At 41.1% G+C, this 15416-nt stretch overlaps 1 protein-coding gene across 1 annotated transcript in view; it reads left to right on the top strand.

Annotated features, from left to right (window-relative positions):
• PON1 (paraoxonase 1) overlaps positions 1-15416 on the top strand; it is a 44231-nt gene that overhangs the window by 10716 nt on the left and 18099 nt on the right. The window contains exons 2-6 of the mRNA XM_006779229.1: positions 3205-3275; positions 4760-4815; positions 5988-6156; positions 10115-10241; positions 13587-13787. Coding sequence (XP_006779292.1) covers positions 3205-3275; positions 4760-4815; positions 5988-6156; positions 10115-10241; positions 13587-13787 — 624 coding nt within the window. The remainder of the gene's footprint in view (positions 1-3204; positions 3276-4759; positions 4816-5987; positions 6157-10114; positions 10242-13586; positions 13788-15416) is intronic.

Raw genomic sequence — 15416 nt, 5'->3', positions numbered from 1 at the left:
GCAGTGGCGGGGGCGGGGGACGGGACAGCCTGCCATGGGGGGGCCTGCGAGGAGCCCAGGCTGCCAGCTTCATCCCTGGGCAGGAGCAGAGGTGCTGGCCCAGCTGGTTCTGTGAACACCCAGAGGGCAGGCACCTGGCGGCTCCCAGAGCCTCCTCAGCGTAATTACTTAATCACACACCACGAGTACTCAATCACCCCCCAGTACTTAACCACGCCCAGCCCGGTGAGCCTAGCGAGCCCTTGGGATGAAGCATAGCCGGTGGGTCCATAGTAGGCCCCAATAGGGAATCATTGAATGAATGAATGAGGAGTATGCAGAAAATAGACTGATCAGGGTGAGTCTGGCCCCAAGGAAAGTTCCAGATTGAATTTCTTAATCCATAGTTAAAGATCCTCACTTTCTCTTGTAAGAGCAAGCACGTTGCAAAGAATAATTCACAGCAGGGGATATGTGATTTCCAGCCAGAATTCAGAGGGGTATGAATCAGGGACACATCTCAGCCATTGCACTTTACCCCTTAGACCTGGAACATTTGGACTTAATCAAGCTCTTGACAAGATATTTTCTAATCATTGAGGAAGAGAAAAATAGGAGGAGGATTATAGCAACACAAGGCAGAGCTGTCCTCCGGTGTTTCCTACAGCTTTTAAGCACTGTTCTCTGTAAAATTTGCTTGGGTAGAGGGCTGAATGTGAGCTTTGCATTCATACTTGAGCTCCAATCCCAGCTCAGCCACTTCATAACTTTGCGGCTTTGGAAAGCCATTTAATCGTAGTCACCTGTAAAATAGGGAAAGTAATACCTTGGCAAGTTGTTTGTGGATTAAATGAGGGAATATACATACTTGAAGTCTAGTAGTAATGATTTTTCTGTTGAGATATGATTTGTTTTGGCCACAGATTTGAACTCAAAACCACTTAGTGCTGAGTTAATGCCTCCTTACCTACCCTGGACTTGTTTTGACTGTGATCATTCTGTTTTCCAGGTTTGAGATGATTTTCCATGAAAGAGAAGCTAGAATTAGAATAGGGGCTGGGTAGTTTAGCTTTTCTCTGCCCTCCATGAACCTATTACAGTTAATGAACTTTGAGAGCCAGGCAGCATGCCCACTCTTCTGGTATGGTTTTGACTCTAAGAAGAACTAATTTGGCTCTCCTGGACATTTTTCACAAGACTTGGCCCACTCAGCAATTTCACATCCTTGGCTCTCTTCTTCCATGCCACTCTTTGTACTGCCCTTGGTTATATCTTCTCCTTTAACATCTTGTACCAGTCCTCTGAGTTCCTTGGGGCATTGTATAAATATTCACTGAACTTTCTCTAGTCCAGTGTTTTTAAAAATGGTGGATCACAAAATCCATGCAGCAGATTATGACCAGTATTTTCAAATAAATGAAATAGAATTAAATAGAAAAGTTAAGGATGTACCTAGCACATGTATTAGGGTAAGAATTTGTTTGTGAACCTATTTCAGATGGGTGTGGTGTGTGGGTGATGTGTGTTTCTACTATGCAAAATGCTTTTCCTAATGTGGATTTCAGTCTAAAAATTTTCAAGCCACTGTTCCCTCATTTCCCCTTTTTATTTCTCTATTGTGAATTTTTGTGATTGTATGTCAGATTCCCATTTGTGAAATGCCTTTTAGTTTCTCATGATCGGGGCAGATGCCTACCTTCCTTTAAAGTTCTTTCTTTCTTTCTTTCTTTCTTTCTTCCTTCCTTTCTTTTTTTCTTTTCATCTTTCTTCCTCTCATCCTCTCTTTCTTTCTTTTCTTGAATAGTTTATTGATTTTTAGAGAGATGGGAAGGGAGAAGAGAGAAACAGCAGAAACATCATGGCTGCCTCCTGTACTCCCCACACTGGGGATCAAGCCTGCCACCCAGGCATGTGTTCCGATAGGGATGGAACCAGCAACCTTTTGGTGCATGGAGACAATGCCCAACCAACTGAGCCACACTGGCCGAGGCTAAAGTCTGTTTTCTAAGTTCATGTTCATCATTTAGGGAACCACCAGCTCCTTGCAGGCTAGGCCTTCCTCTTCTCTGGATCTCTGGCAGCCAGGCTGGTGGTTCTCTACCTTGGTTGTACATCAGGACGAACTTGGTGCTTTAACAAAGCCAGTTACTGGACCTCACTCCTAGCCTTTTAGGTCAGACCCTCTTAGAAGGTGAAATTGATAGCCAATGGTATTGTAGTAGGGCCACGCTACATTTTTTTTCTGAATGAATAATGAAAGATCAATTGCCCCCAAATCCCTATCACTGTGCACCAGGTTGGTAGGTATTTTACCCAAATTGCTCATTGCCCTCTAGCCCATCCTCCTCCTTCTGTGAGACTACATTATCAGTAAGGTAATTACTGATAATTTCTTTAGCCAAATAAGATGTCCAGGATTCTTAGATAATTGTTGCTGCTCACTATGGCTATGATAATATATTGTATCATTAGTTATAAAGAATGTTTATTGTTTAAATCCTGGCGATGCTAATGTTCTAGTCCATTTCTTTCAAATGCCTCATCAATAGCTTTGCTCTACTCAGGCAGCCTGCTGGTACTTCCTTCTCACATCTGTTCTTTTTCCCTTTGTCCTTCACTCCAATGTCCCCCTTGATGCTTGTGAACTCAGATTTAATACAGTGCCGTTGGGTATGTTTGTGTGATATGCCTCTTTATATGCTGGCCTGGGGTATGATTTTCTGAAGTTATAAATCCTTTTAAGCACCCCTGCATTTTTCAAGTCACACACCTGAAAGCAGATGCCCAGTCCCGACTTTGGAGTCAGACTGGGCAGACGGGCTGAAGGCCCATCTGTCAGCAGCTCTAAAACATCAATGAAATAAATTGGAACCATGTTGCTTATTTAATTCAAATTTCCACATAGGCCTCCTTACAGGGCTGATGAAATAGTCCCTGTTCCCGCCAGAGTGCACAGAGCCCCGGGGAGGATACTCATTGTGTATCTTCTTTGTGTATCTATTAACCTCAGCCTAATAAATACTACATATTGTGCTGAGAAACCCCACGTGTCTGGCTCTGGCCCTGCCTCATAGAATTGCTCAAGTTCCGAGGACCAAAAACCCTGGTGTTGAAACCAAGGCAAAGTACAGTTAAGGAAAAATTTATTGGCTACTTACCTTTGCTCTTAGTTGTAATTTCTGAATAGTTTTATGTATATTTTATTCCCTTTTTTCTCCCCCCCAGAAAACGACTTACAGCTTTTCGAGAAGTAGAACCAGTAGACCTTCCTAACTGTAATTTAGTGAAAGGAATAGGTAAGTATGTGAGAGAAGGAAGTATCTTATTTGATCTTGCAATTTATGTAATTAGGACACCTGTTAAAGTTTGTTCAAAAATTAAACTGTGAACCAGAAGAGTACTATTAAATCAGGTAATTTAAAATAAATTACTTTGGCCTTCACTAACACATTGCCAAGGTGTGGACTGTGGTGTTTTGATCATTTGTTTTTGTTTGGTCCATTTAGCAAAAACAATGGAATGTTTGATTATATGATGATATAACCTGAGGAAGTGGCAGAGGAGAGATAGAAGAGGGAGAAAAAGCAGTGAGGAAAGGGTCGATTTTTAGAAAGCCCTCCCACACCTTTGCAATTACCTCAAGGCTTCTCCTCCTGCTCCTCTCCTTTAATATCAGGGAGGAAAATTTTCCCCAGAAGCTCTCAGCAGATTTCCCCTTGGATCTCATTAGTCAGAGCTAAACGACCTGACTGGTGCCCTAGCTGCAAAGGAAGCTGGAAAAGTAATTATCAGGCCTCCTTTGTAGGAGGCAGGCTCAGTCAGCAAACATGAAAGGGTAGGGGAAGGGCAGCTGGTAGGTAACCAACAGGGAGTGTCACAAGACTTGAGTTCCCATCTGGTTTCAACCAACCAGCTTTGTTATTCATGGACGGCTTGTTTGAGATCCATACTTAGGTTGTTTTCTGTTTTGTTTGTTTGTTCTCTTTTTCCTTTTAGAATTATTTACGTTAGTTGCCTAAGGTTAGAAAGGCTAGACCAGATGACTTATTCAGTTAGCATGTAAAGCTTGGTCAGATATCTCATAGTGCAATTTTTTCTAGAAACAAATACAATATTGATAGTAAATGTTACTAGAAATTTGAAAAACAAACTCTCCACTGAGAGTATCAATACAAAACTAAAAGATCTCATTTGTTTCTAGACTGGTTGAAATGTTTAAAATGTACACGTATTTAAAGTATGACTTAGTGATATTTTACCGATATTTATAATCAATAGTAAATGTATACTCTGCATACAAAATATATTCCCATTTTAACTGACACAAATAGATTTTGCTTATGTTTCCAATGTGTTTTTCAAAGGGTCTATTTGATTTGGAATTCTTAAGAATCAATATATATTGGTAGTTTACTCTGTGTCTTTAAAATAAACAGCAAGCATTTTTCAAATTATTGCACCTTTTGCACATTTTGTGAATTTCCATGAACTTTATATGAGATTTCAGACTCTGAGGAAAAACTTCTAGTCTATCAATTTAAAACAAATATATTAAGTGTAAATTTTAATTACACTTAATTATATTAATGTCTTTTAATTTTTATATAATCACATTGGTCAATTAGACAAATAAAGGAAAGTATTAATTATTTTGACCCTCTGAAAGAGAGCTAAATATGTTGCCCCCTTTTAAGTTAGGAGTGATAAAAAAAAAAAAAAAAGACCACGAGCTTCCTGCAAGAGTGTGAAACAATATGTTATCTATTCCCTTTCCTGGCAGAAACGGGCTCTGAAGACTTGGAGATACTTCCTAATGGACTGGCTTTGATTAGCTCTGTAAGTGTTTCAATAGACCCTTTCTAGAACCAGTAGCTTAAGTCTTTCATTTAAGCCTTCTCTATACCGATGCTTAACTTCAAATAAAATGAACAGCCCTATGGCTCCCAAAGCAAACTGTATATGCATTCACACTGGTGTTATAATTATGACCACATGTGTTCCATGGACATTTGTATCCTGGTGTGCACACTGAACTCTTCTTTTATCTTATCTTCCATTGTAACATTCTGTTATCCCAACGAGTAACAGTGGCTCCCCATTCAACTGTCTATCCCTCTAAGCACTTAAATGGTGTCCTCAAATATTGGCTAAGTTAGAGTACTTTTATACCTCTTCACATGTCAATTAGACTTTTAGCTTTTTATACTTTTCAGAGTAAGTTCTTTAATTTAAAATTACTGATAGGTTATTCCATCATTTCCCGACTTTGAAGAGACAGTCCACCATGTTTGTGGAAACGTGCGTACAGATCACTGTGGTCGTCATACAGCTCAAACAAAAGGGGTTGGCCATAGAGGCTTGGATGAGGGAGTTCAGAGGATACGGTATACAAGTCATCCAGCTGCTAAAGACCCTTTGCTGCCGGTTGTAATTTGTTTAGTCTAGTTTTCTCTTAAGAAGATGGAGGACTTGTCAGCCTCTACAACAGTCTCCGGCAAACCTTTTTCAAAGCACCAGAATACAGATTTTAAGCAAAATTTCATATAGGGCCCCAATGTCTAAACAAGCAAGAGCTGCATTGTCCTCACTGAAGGGAAGGCTCACTAGACGTCCCCTACACCTCTGTGCCTAGATGCTTTCAAGAACCTGCAGGGGATGGTCTGAAAACCATAAACAATGTTCTCTCCATAGTCCTTGTTGATATTGTTAAACGCCTTTAGTAAATGCTTCTGTGGCCTACTCTTCCATCTTTTATCTTTCTCAGAGGTTGGTAGCTGTGATATGAGACACATGACTTCGCTGCTCATCATGGGTCTGTGCCTGTGGGTGAAGGGTCCCCTGATGGAGCATGTGGTCTGCAGAGCTCTCGTGGGCTCACTGCACAAACCACCCAAGGGGCTCCCCATGTGATCTTGTTGCATGAAGCAGACAGAGTGAATTTACGGGCCATCTACCACCTCCATCACCATTTGTAATGGGCCTGGTTTTTCTCCTTCATTATTTATAAGGGATTAAAATACCCTGGAATGAAGAGCTTTGACCCTGATAAGCCTGGAAAAATACTTCTGATGGACCTGAATGAGGAAGATCCAGAAGTGTTAGAATTGAGGATCTCTGGAAGTAAATTCAATATGTCTTCATTTAACCCGCATGGGATCAGCACATTCACAGATGAAGGTAACAATATGTAATGTTTCTTAGAAATAAAACCAGATTTTAAAAAGTTAACCCATGAGTGTTTTTTTCAGCCAACTAAAGTATAATCATGGGTAATGTTTTCATTATGCATTTTAAACTTACCCCCTACGTTAAATAAATGTATGGTAACTACTTCAATACCTGAGAATGTTAAAATATTTAAGTTTCCTAAAGCACCTAATTTTTAAAACTACTACCAACATTCACATCTCTAAAATTACTGTAGTCAGCCCGAATAGGATGGGTTTTCCATTTTAAACCATTTTACAGGCATGTACAGGAATAGATTGTCTAACATAAGGCACCTGCAGCCTGTAGATCCACTGACAGAAACTCACTGTGGTCAGCTTTGGCTCCCTGTCCACTGGTTACTGTTTTGTCTTCAGACTGTGTCTCCACATTTTAATATGTTGCCACCCTCTCACCATCCCTTATGTTGATAATTCAATTTCTTCCTTTGTGTGTGTGTGCGTGTGTGTGTGTGTGTGTGTGTGTGTGTGTGTGGCCATTGCCTTGGTCTCTACATTAATTCTTAACCCCAAATTGCACACGGAAGCACCTGTGAAGTTTTAAACAGCCTGATGCCCAGGCCCCAGCCCCTAATATTCTGACTCAGTCCGTCTGAGAGGAGACTGGGAGGCAGTACTTTTGAAAAGTTCTCCTGGTAATAAAAATGTAAGGCTAGGTCTGAGGGCCATGTCTACACCCACAGCCTCCACCTCCTCATCACACAATCCCTTCTTTAGTCCTTATTCCAGACTTTACCCATTGGGGGTGGCTACAATCACTGCTTTGAAAGTCTTCAGTCCTCATTAACAAACCTCTCTCCCTTTCACCTCTTCCCCTCTTTCTTCCTTCATGTCCTCCCCTTCCCTTCCTTTCCTTCCACTCCTCTCCTATCTCCTCCCTTCCTTCCCCCTCCCTCCCTCCCTCCACCTTATTTTATGCTGTTTACCACTTGCTTCTTCAAGTAACTTGCTTCTCTCTGCAGGTTTTCTCTCCTGCTCATTGTTTTAGAAATCTCTGAGCATTTTCCAAAAGACTGCTCTTTTGCCTCTTCTTTATTTTCTCCATGTCAGAAAGTTCAACCACGTCACAACTAAACTGTGCCTTCTCTCTAGGAGAACACCCCAATGGCTATTCTTTTTTTTCTTTTTTTTAAAATCAGCTCTTCAGTTCCCTTCCTTCAGCTTACTAGATACTTCTATTTGGTATAATCACTTTGCTGTAGCCACTTTAAACTCAAATGTTGCAAAATGATTTTCTATCTTCTGATCTTCCCTTCTTCACTTCTATCCCATATGACTTCCCTTCATATATTTTCCCTTTCAATGATCTCTCTATGTATTTATCAACAGTATATTTTTAAAAAAAATACTTTAAGCGCAAAGAAATATAGTATTTGGTGTGTGCATTCTTGTTTATTTTTATTTTTTAAATATATTTTTATTGATTTCATAGAGGAAGGGAGAGGGACAGAGCGATAGAAACATCACTGATGAGAGAGAATTATTGATCGGCTGCTTCCTGCATGCCCCTTACTGAGGATTGAGCTTGCAACCCAGGCATGTGCACTTGACCAGAATTGAACCTGGGACCCTTCAGTCCCCAGCATGACACACTATCCATTGAGCCAAACCAGCTAGGGTTGTGTGTTCATCCTTTTAAATAAAAACTAGAGGTCCGGTGTACAAAAATCATACACTCAGGGGAGGGGGGCTCTCTCAGCCTGGCCTGCACCCTCTTGTTTTCATGGAGCCCTCAGGGGACATCCACCTGGACATCCTTAGCACTTCCGCAGAGGTGGAAGAGGCCACCAACACTGCACTCACCAGCCCTGAGCCTGGCTTCTGGCTGAGCAGCGCTCCCCCTGTGGGAGTACACTGAACACCAGAGGACAGCTCCTGCATTGAGCTGGGTGGGTGGGACTAGCTCAGCCGTGGGCAAACTACGGCGCGCGGGCTGGATCCGGCCCGTTTGAAATGAATAAAACTAAAAAAAAAAAAGACCGTACCCTTTTATGTAATGATGTTTACTTTGAATTTATATTAGTTCACACAAACGCTCCATCCATGCTTTTGTTCCGGCCCTCTGGTCCAGTTTAAGAACCCATTGTGGCCCTCGAATCAAAAAGTTTGCCCACCCCTGGCACTGACCATCAGGGGGGCAGCATCTGCCCCCTGGTGGTCAGTGCGCATCATAGCGACTGGTCGTTCCATGGTTCGGTTAATTTGCATATTAGCCTTTTATTATATAGGATGGGGAAATACTACACAAACCCTTCTATAAGTTACTTTTGCATTAAACACTGTGCTCCTTTCGATGACAGTGCATTTAGAGCAGTGGTTCTCAACCTTGGCTGCACATTAGAATCACCTGGGAATCTTTTTAAAATCCTGATTTCTGGGCCTCATCCTCCGGAAATTCTGTTTCTTTGTTACTAATGTTGTGGTCCCACCCCATAGCAAAGAAACAGAATTTCCAGAGGATGAGGCCCAGAAATCAGGATTTTAAAAAGATTCCCTGGTGATTCTAATGTGCAGCCAAGGTTGAGAACCACTGATTTAGAGCTACTTTGCAATAGCTGTGGCTATTTGGTCTGTATCTAACTCTATGCTCATTGCAAACAATGCTAAAATAAATATTCTTGTGCATTTATCTTCTGTGAACATTCCCTTAGGACAAATTTCTAAAGGCAGAGTTTGCTATGCAAAATATTAATCTGGGTTTTAATCCTTACTTATGTTTGCTTTCTGACTTCCCCATTCCTAGGACTTCTGATATTTCCAGTCAGATGCCTCTCATATCCTTTCCTACCTTTCCTCCTGGCCCAACCCTTTTTCTCCACGTGCCTGGATTGCTGCTGCAGCCTCAGGTCATGTTACTCTTTGGTTCAAATCCCCCATGAGTAAAACCTGGATCCTTACCCTGAGATCTAGCCAGACTAACCTTGGCTCCCTACCACTATGGCTTCAGCCCTCCCACTCTCTCTGTCAGTCAGTGTACTGCAAGCACAACCTCACCATTAAGCGAATGTGCCAAGGAAGCTCCTGCCTCAGGCCCTTTGCACACTCTCTTCCCTCAGCCTGGAATACTCTTTCACCAGATAGTCACATGGTTTCATCTTGTATTTCAGTTAGGTCTCTGCTTTAATATTACTCATCAGAGAGAACTTCCTTCACTCCCATGAAGAAAACTTCATTACACTCCATCCCTTTATTCCATTTTATTTTCTTTGTATCACTTAACACCAACTAAAATAAGCACTTGTTTGTGGAATGAAGAACCCCCTAGCTGGCCTCTCTGCTCCAGTCTGTTCAGTTCAACCTACTAAACTTTCCATTGTTTTCCTTTAAAAACCTACTTGGTCATGTCAAAGGTTTCCATAGATTTACTGGTTCTTAAGGCAAAGACTATAATCTAACTTCACTTGCCACGTTCTTGGCCACTTAAACCGGTGTCCTTCATGTCCCAAAGTCACATGGACTCACAGTGTGGCTTCCCTTTGACACTATCTTGCAGGTGTTCCTTTATGGAATTTATCATCTTTCACTGTGTAAATTATACCTGAACACACCTTCTGTATTAGTATTCCCCACCTCTTTTTATCTCAACTCTGCATCTCACTGAGACCATCTGCAAGAGAAAGTTTAACAAGCTCTTTGGAGTTTTAGTATCAAGCACCGCTCATTCTTAATTTAAGGTTATTTTTCCCCTGGTGGAGTTTGGAGTTTTCAGAGACTGCCACTGGTTCCTCCTTTAGTCATTTCTCTTTGGAACAATCGCAAATGCTTCTCTCTACAAAGAGATGAAAATAGTCCATCTGCCTGACACCCTAAGTACCAGTTGGAGGTGGGTTGAAATTGCTTTTTGGAGATAGTTCTGACAGCTGAGAGCTCAGTTAATGTTTCGATTTTTGTTTTTAATCTCTTCTCAGATAATACCGTCTACCTGCTCGTGGTGAACCATCCAGATGCTAAGTCCACCGTTGAGTTGTTTAAATTTCAAAAAGAAGAAAAATCACTTTTACATCTGAAAACTATTAGACACAAACTTCTAGCTAGGTACTGAAATCTATCTATTTCTATTTCCCTTCCATTCATTTTTAGTTTTTCCTTTTGGTTGGGGGGTAAGGAGGATAATGGCTCTTCACCCCTCCCTTCTAATTATCACACAATCCTCCAAATGTTCAGTTCTGCAGAAACTTTTGAGGCTTCAAGCCCCTCAGAGATGATCCATTCCCTGTGGCCCCTTTCCCAGGCAGGCTGGATACTGGCTTATGACTCCTGGCCTCTGCTCTTTGCCAAAAACAGACTTAGTATTTCAAACCCAAACCAGTTTTGTAGATGAATTTTGCATCTTGAATGTATTTATTTTTGTTATTTATTTTTATGTTTTTTTAAAAATGGAATCTTAGATGTTTATATGAGTTAGAAACACATGCCTAAGAGCAGATCCGAAAGCAGAGGCCTCCAAGACCTTCCTGCACTGCCTCTACTTCAGTGAGGTTGCACACGATTGATGAAATTGCAGGTCTGTGGTAACACAGCTCCATCCTGGGCTCCCGGACCACATAGCATATGGAAAAAGGACACAGGCAAGGACCCCCATCAACCCTACTTCTTTGCTTACCTTAGGATTTGATTCATGAGGCAAGTGATGGATTTGGGATAATAATCTTACACTAGCTTCCCAAACAATTTTTATCCTCTAATCATTATGGTTTTCTAGAAGCCCAAACTCTATTTGAATGACTTACATGCAGTATTCAACCACCTCAGTATTTGTAAATCTAGATTTCTTTTAAACCGCGTGTTACTTACATGCAGGTACCTAGCCAAGCACCTGGCAAATAATTTGCACTCCGTGTTACTAGTGCCCTTTCCTCTCCTTTCTTACCTGGTGGTGTTGAAGATGAAGAAACAGATTGGAGAGAAATTGAGTCACTGGATGAAGGTCAATCAATCACATAGTGGCTGATGAGGAACTATGGCCCAGGTCTTCTTCTGCATCCCAGGGATGAGTGGAAATTCAGAGAAGAGCTTTTATGGGAGAGTTTATTCATACAATCATTCCATAAATATGTTTTAGAAAGAGAATGAGGACACTGAGTATGTGCCAAATGCCAACATCTAAATTAGGGAAAAATATATATAGTAGGAGTACCATAATGAGCTTTAACTATGTTAGGTGCTGCAATAAACCAATTTAAACAGGTTATTTTTATTAACTTTTTACAAATGCCTTCTTGTTTAGGTTTCATTCTTTTACCGGTTTGGATTTTAAATATTTGCAGCCTGGAGTATTTAACTTGCCCCAGATGCCGCCATCAGTAAATGGTACAGCTGAGATTTTAATCCTGGTAGCTTGACTCTGGAGCTGGTGATCTGGGCCACTATGAAATAGTGAAAACTTATTTGTTTCACCATCTCATCTTGGAAATTCAGATGTGTCTAATTTCCCAGGATTTTTTTTCTGGGCCAATTGCAAAAATATCGGTCTTTGGCAATGTAGAACCAAACTGAAAATAACTCCAGTGCCCCAATTCATTGCTCTCTCCATCCAAGGACTACCCTTGTATGTTTTCCGCATTGTATTTAGTCGTTGTTTATAGCATTAATTTTTGACTTAAGCATGTTATTATTAATAAGAACACAATGGTCATTATTGGTCATTTAATTATATACTAGGCATGGTGCCAAGGGCTTTGCATTCACTGTTGCAATTTATTCTTACTGCAGCTTTTGAAGGTATAGAGTGGAAACTGAGGCTCAGAGTTCAGTGACATGCTGTGACCCCACAGATGATAGCAAGCAAGTCAGGATTCAAATGGACGCCATCCAATGTTAAAACTATTGCTGGAAACCATTCTCCTCTGCTCCTTTGTATGAAAATCAGCAAGTGATTGTAAAGCATACTAATTTTGGAAATGTCCTTTTAAAAAAGAGAGAGAGAGAAAGCCTCTAACTTGCAGTTTTATGCCTGAAGCCTGGACAGACTAATCTTAAATTCCTAGACCTTTCTTTTTTTTTCTCATTTAGTGATAGTGGCTGCCATTGATTGAGGGTTTAGTGAGTGGCAGGCTCCTTGCAAAGCACACGCTAGGCATTGTTCATTGTAATTCCCACGGCAACTCCACAAATTAAGATTCTGACCCTTAGTCTTATACTAATGAGCTGTATGACTTTGGGAAAATCGTTTAACCTCTCTTTACAGATGAGAAAACTGAGGCTTTGTGCACTTATCTAACTCGCCCAGGAGCCCAGAGCAACGTCAGCGCTGATGTGCTGGCCATTAGGGCCTCCGCAATAGAGGAGAGATAACTCTCTCCCAGATAATAGCTCCAGGAAACTTCTGTCACCTCAATCAGCAAAGAATGACTCACTTATGTGTTTGCTGTTGTACCTATTAAAGCAGAGAAATAGACTCATATATCTTAGATTTTCAGTAACATAGAGAGAATCAAAATCCGAAAGGCAAAGAAACACACCATAGCATCCTATTTCTGAGTAGCCTTGTTCACGGACATTTTACTCAGTTTAGAATCATGAGACCTTGGAGCTGGAAGTGACTCTGTAAAGCGGAAAGAGGTCAGTCCATTTCTTCCTCCTTTTACAGATAAGGAAACTGAGGCCCTGACTTGTGAGATGATTAATTTTCCTGAAGTCACACAGCAAGAGTAGCAGAGCTTTAACTAAAATGTAAATCACAGTGTTGCCACTGTTTTTTCTCTTGTTTGAGGATGCCTTGGATGTTCTCTCTGAGAATAAGTGCTATATGAGCATAAATAAGTTTTGCCCTGATAATGATTCCTGGCCTAATTTAATATCTGCTGATTTTAGTATCTAAACACACACACACACACACACACACACACACACACACACACACACACCATAGCACTATTAAGATACAGTAAATAGGACTTTTATATTGCATTGTAATCACCTCTTAGCATTTCTTTTCTTTCTTTCTTTCTTTTTGTTCACCTGAGGACATTTTTTAGAGAGAGCAAAAGGGTGGGGTAGAGACAGAGAGAAACATGGATGTGAGAGAGGCACATCCATTGGTTGCCTCCCACACATACCCCAATCAAGGTCTGGATCAAGCCTGCAACCAAGGTATGTGCCCTTGACCGGAATGGAACCAGAGACCCATCAGTACGCAGGTTGACGCTCTAACCACTGAGAAAAACCGTGGGCCCTCTTAGGGTTTCTTAGAGTAATTGTTGCCTTTGAGGATTGTATAGGTGGGGCTGATTTCATATTAATTCTCTTCCATAACAGGTCGTGTGAAGGCTCCATCCCACATCTTGACTTAGGAATAGACATTAACGAATGCCTGTGCATAACCCTGTAATGTACAGTCCCTTCATCTGTGTATGTCCTATGTGTGTGTTTGAATTGCAGTTTGAATGATATTGTTGCGGTGGGACCTGAGCACTTTTATGCCACAAATGATCACTATTTTGTTGACCCCTACTTGAGCTACTGGGAGCTCTACTTGGGTTTATCATGGTCATATGTGGTTTACTATAGTCCAAATGAAGTTAAAGTGGTGGCGGACGGATTTGATTTTGCGAATGGAATCAACATTTCACCTGATGGCAAGTACGGAATCTTTTAAAAATGTCATGCATTTCTCCATATTCTCATTAGATACCTTTTGAAGATATTCTTTTTCTAAATTATGTGATACATTTTAACATGTTATCTTAGTAAGAGGAAATTAAAAAAAATGTAAAATAGCAAATTTTCAGAAGGTAAAAGTTATCAAATCAAAATTTCCTATTTTGTGAAGACATACTTAAAAAAAATCTTTTTGTAGGGGAAGTACATTTCAAAAGGGTGAGTAAGCATTTAGTATTAGTAAATATTACTGTTATTATTGTTTAGTATTGCTAAAAAATATTGCAATATTTAGAACTAAAATAATACTGTGATAATCACTTAGTATGACTGAATAGCTTTGCTGTGAGGGAAGATTTTTTAGTGTATAATGAGATTAACAGTACATAGGTATATGTGTGTATATATATATACCAGTAGTGCTGGTTTCTGACAAGTTAAAGAGCTTGCACCAAAATGTAAATCAAGGTACTGCTTCCTTCATCAAAAAAGTGTTATGATGGGAAGAAAAAGCCAACTCAGCAGTGGGCTTAGTGATGTAGCTGATTTACATTATTAGCTGGTGGTGGCCCTGAAACAATGCACAGACCAGCATTAATCTGGTGACCACACTTTGGGTATCACTGATTATATATATATATAATAAAAGCCTAATATGCAAATTGCCCCCTCAGGAGTTCAACCAACCAGGAGTTCGACCACTTGCTATGATGTGGCTGACGATCAGGGGGAGACACGGAATGAAGGAAGGCCCTGGCTGGCAGCCAGAAGGCTGAGGCCCTGGCTGGCAGCCAGGGGCCAGGGAAGGGAGGCCCTGGCCGACAGCCGGAAGGCCTCGATCAGCCCTCATATATTTGATGTCTCTATCCATCTATTCCCTTCCTCATCTTGTATCATTACAAATTTCAGAGGGATCATAAGAGAGATAAACAGATGTGTGAGAGAAACATCAATTGGTTGCCTCCTGTATGCACCTTTACTGGGCTGGGAATTGAACCCACAACCTAGGTATGTGCCCAGGCTGGGAATTGAACCCTCAACCTTTCAGTGTATGGGATGATGCTCTAACCCACCGAGCCACATTGGCCAGGCCAGTGACATATTTAGAGAAAGCAACATGAACAGCTTTGCAATAATTCATATTGTCTCCTGGTCTCCAAAACCAGCAGATAATCAAGCAGTCGTCTCTTATTTTGTCCCGAGATCACTGTGCTTAGACTGACCACAGGTCTATATGATGAGTGTGGCGTTGCACTGTGTGCAAAATACTAAAGCCACGGGGTCCAACCAGTCTCAGGGTAGGAGGGGAGGAAGACTTCTCTCATATCCAGGACCAGCAGCTTGTCTTCTCTCATACTTTCTTTCTCTGGCTTAAAACCAGGAGCTGATTGTCAAAGGGTCTTCCTGCAGTCTGTTGGGGAGAACCCACTATCCTCTGACATGCAGAAGCTGGGGTTTGCCCCTATGTTGACAAACTAAGAGAAGCACTGCAATGCTCTATCTCCCAGATGTAAGAGCTGGTGTGTAGGGCTAAGGTCCTTCCCTACTGATAAGGGTCAACTGGGTTTCTACCCTTAGAAATAACTTTACAGGATTAAAACTCCTGTGTCC

The sequence above is a fragment of the Myotis davidii genome, unplaced genomic scaffold (genome assembly GCF_000327345.1).
Source record: "Myotis davidii unplaced genomic scaffold, ASM32734v1 scaffold187, whole genome shotgun sequence".
NCBI lineage: Eukaryota > Metazoa > Chordata > Mammalia > Chiroptera > Vespertilionidae > Myotis > Myotis davidii.
The sequence above is the reverse complement of the archived record's forward strand: the minus strand, read 5'-3'. Positions and strand labels throughout refer to the sequence as shown.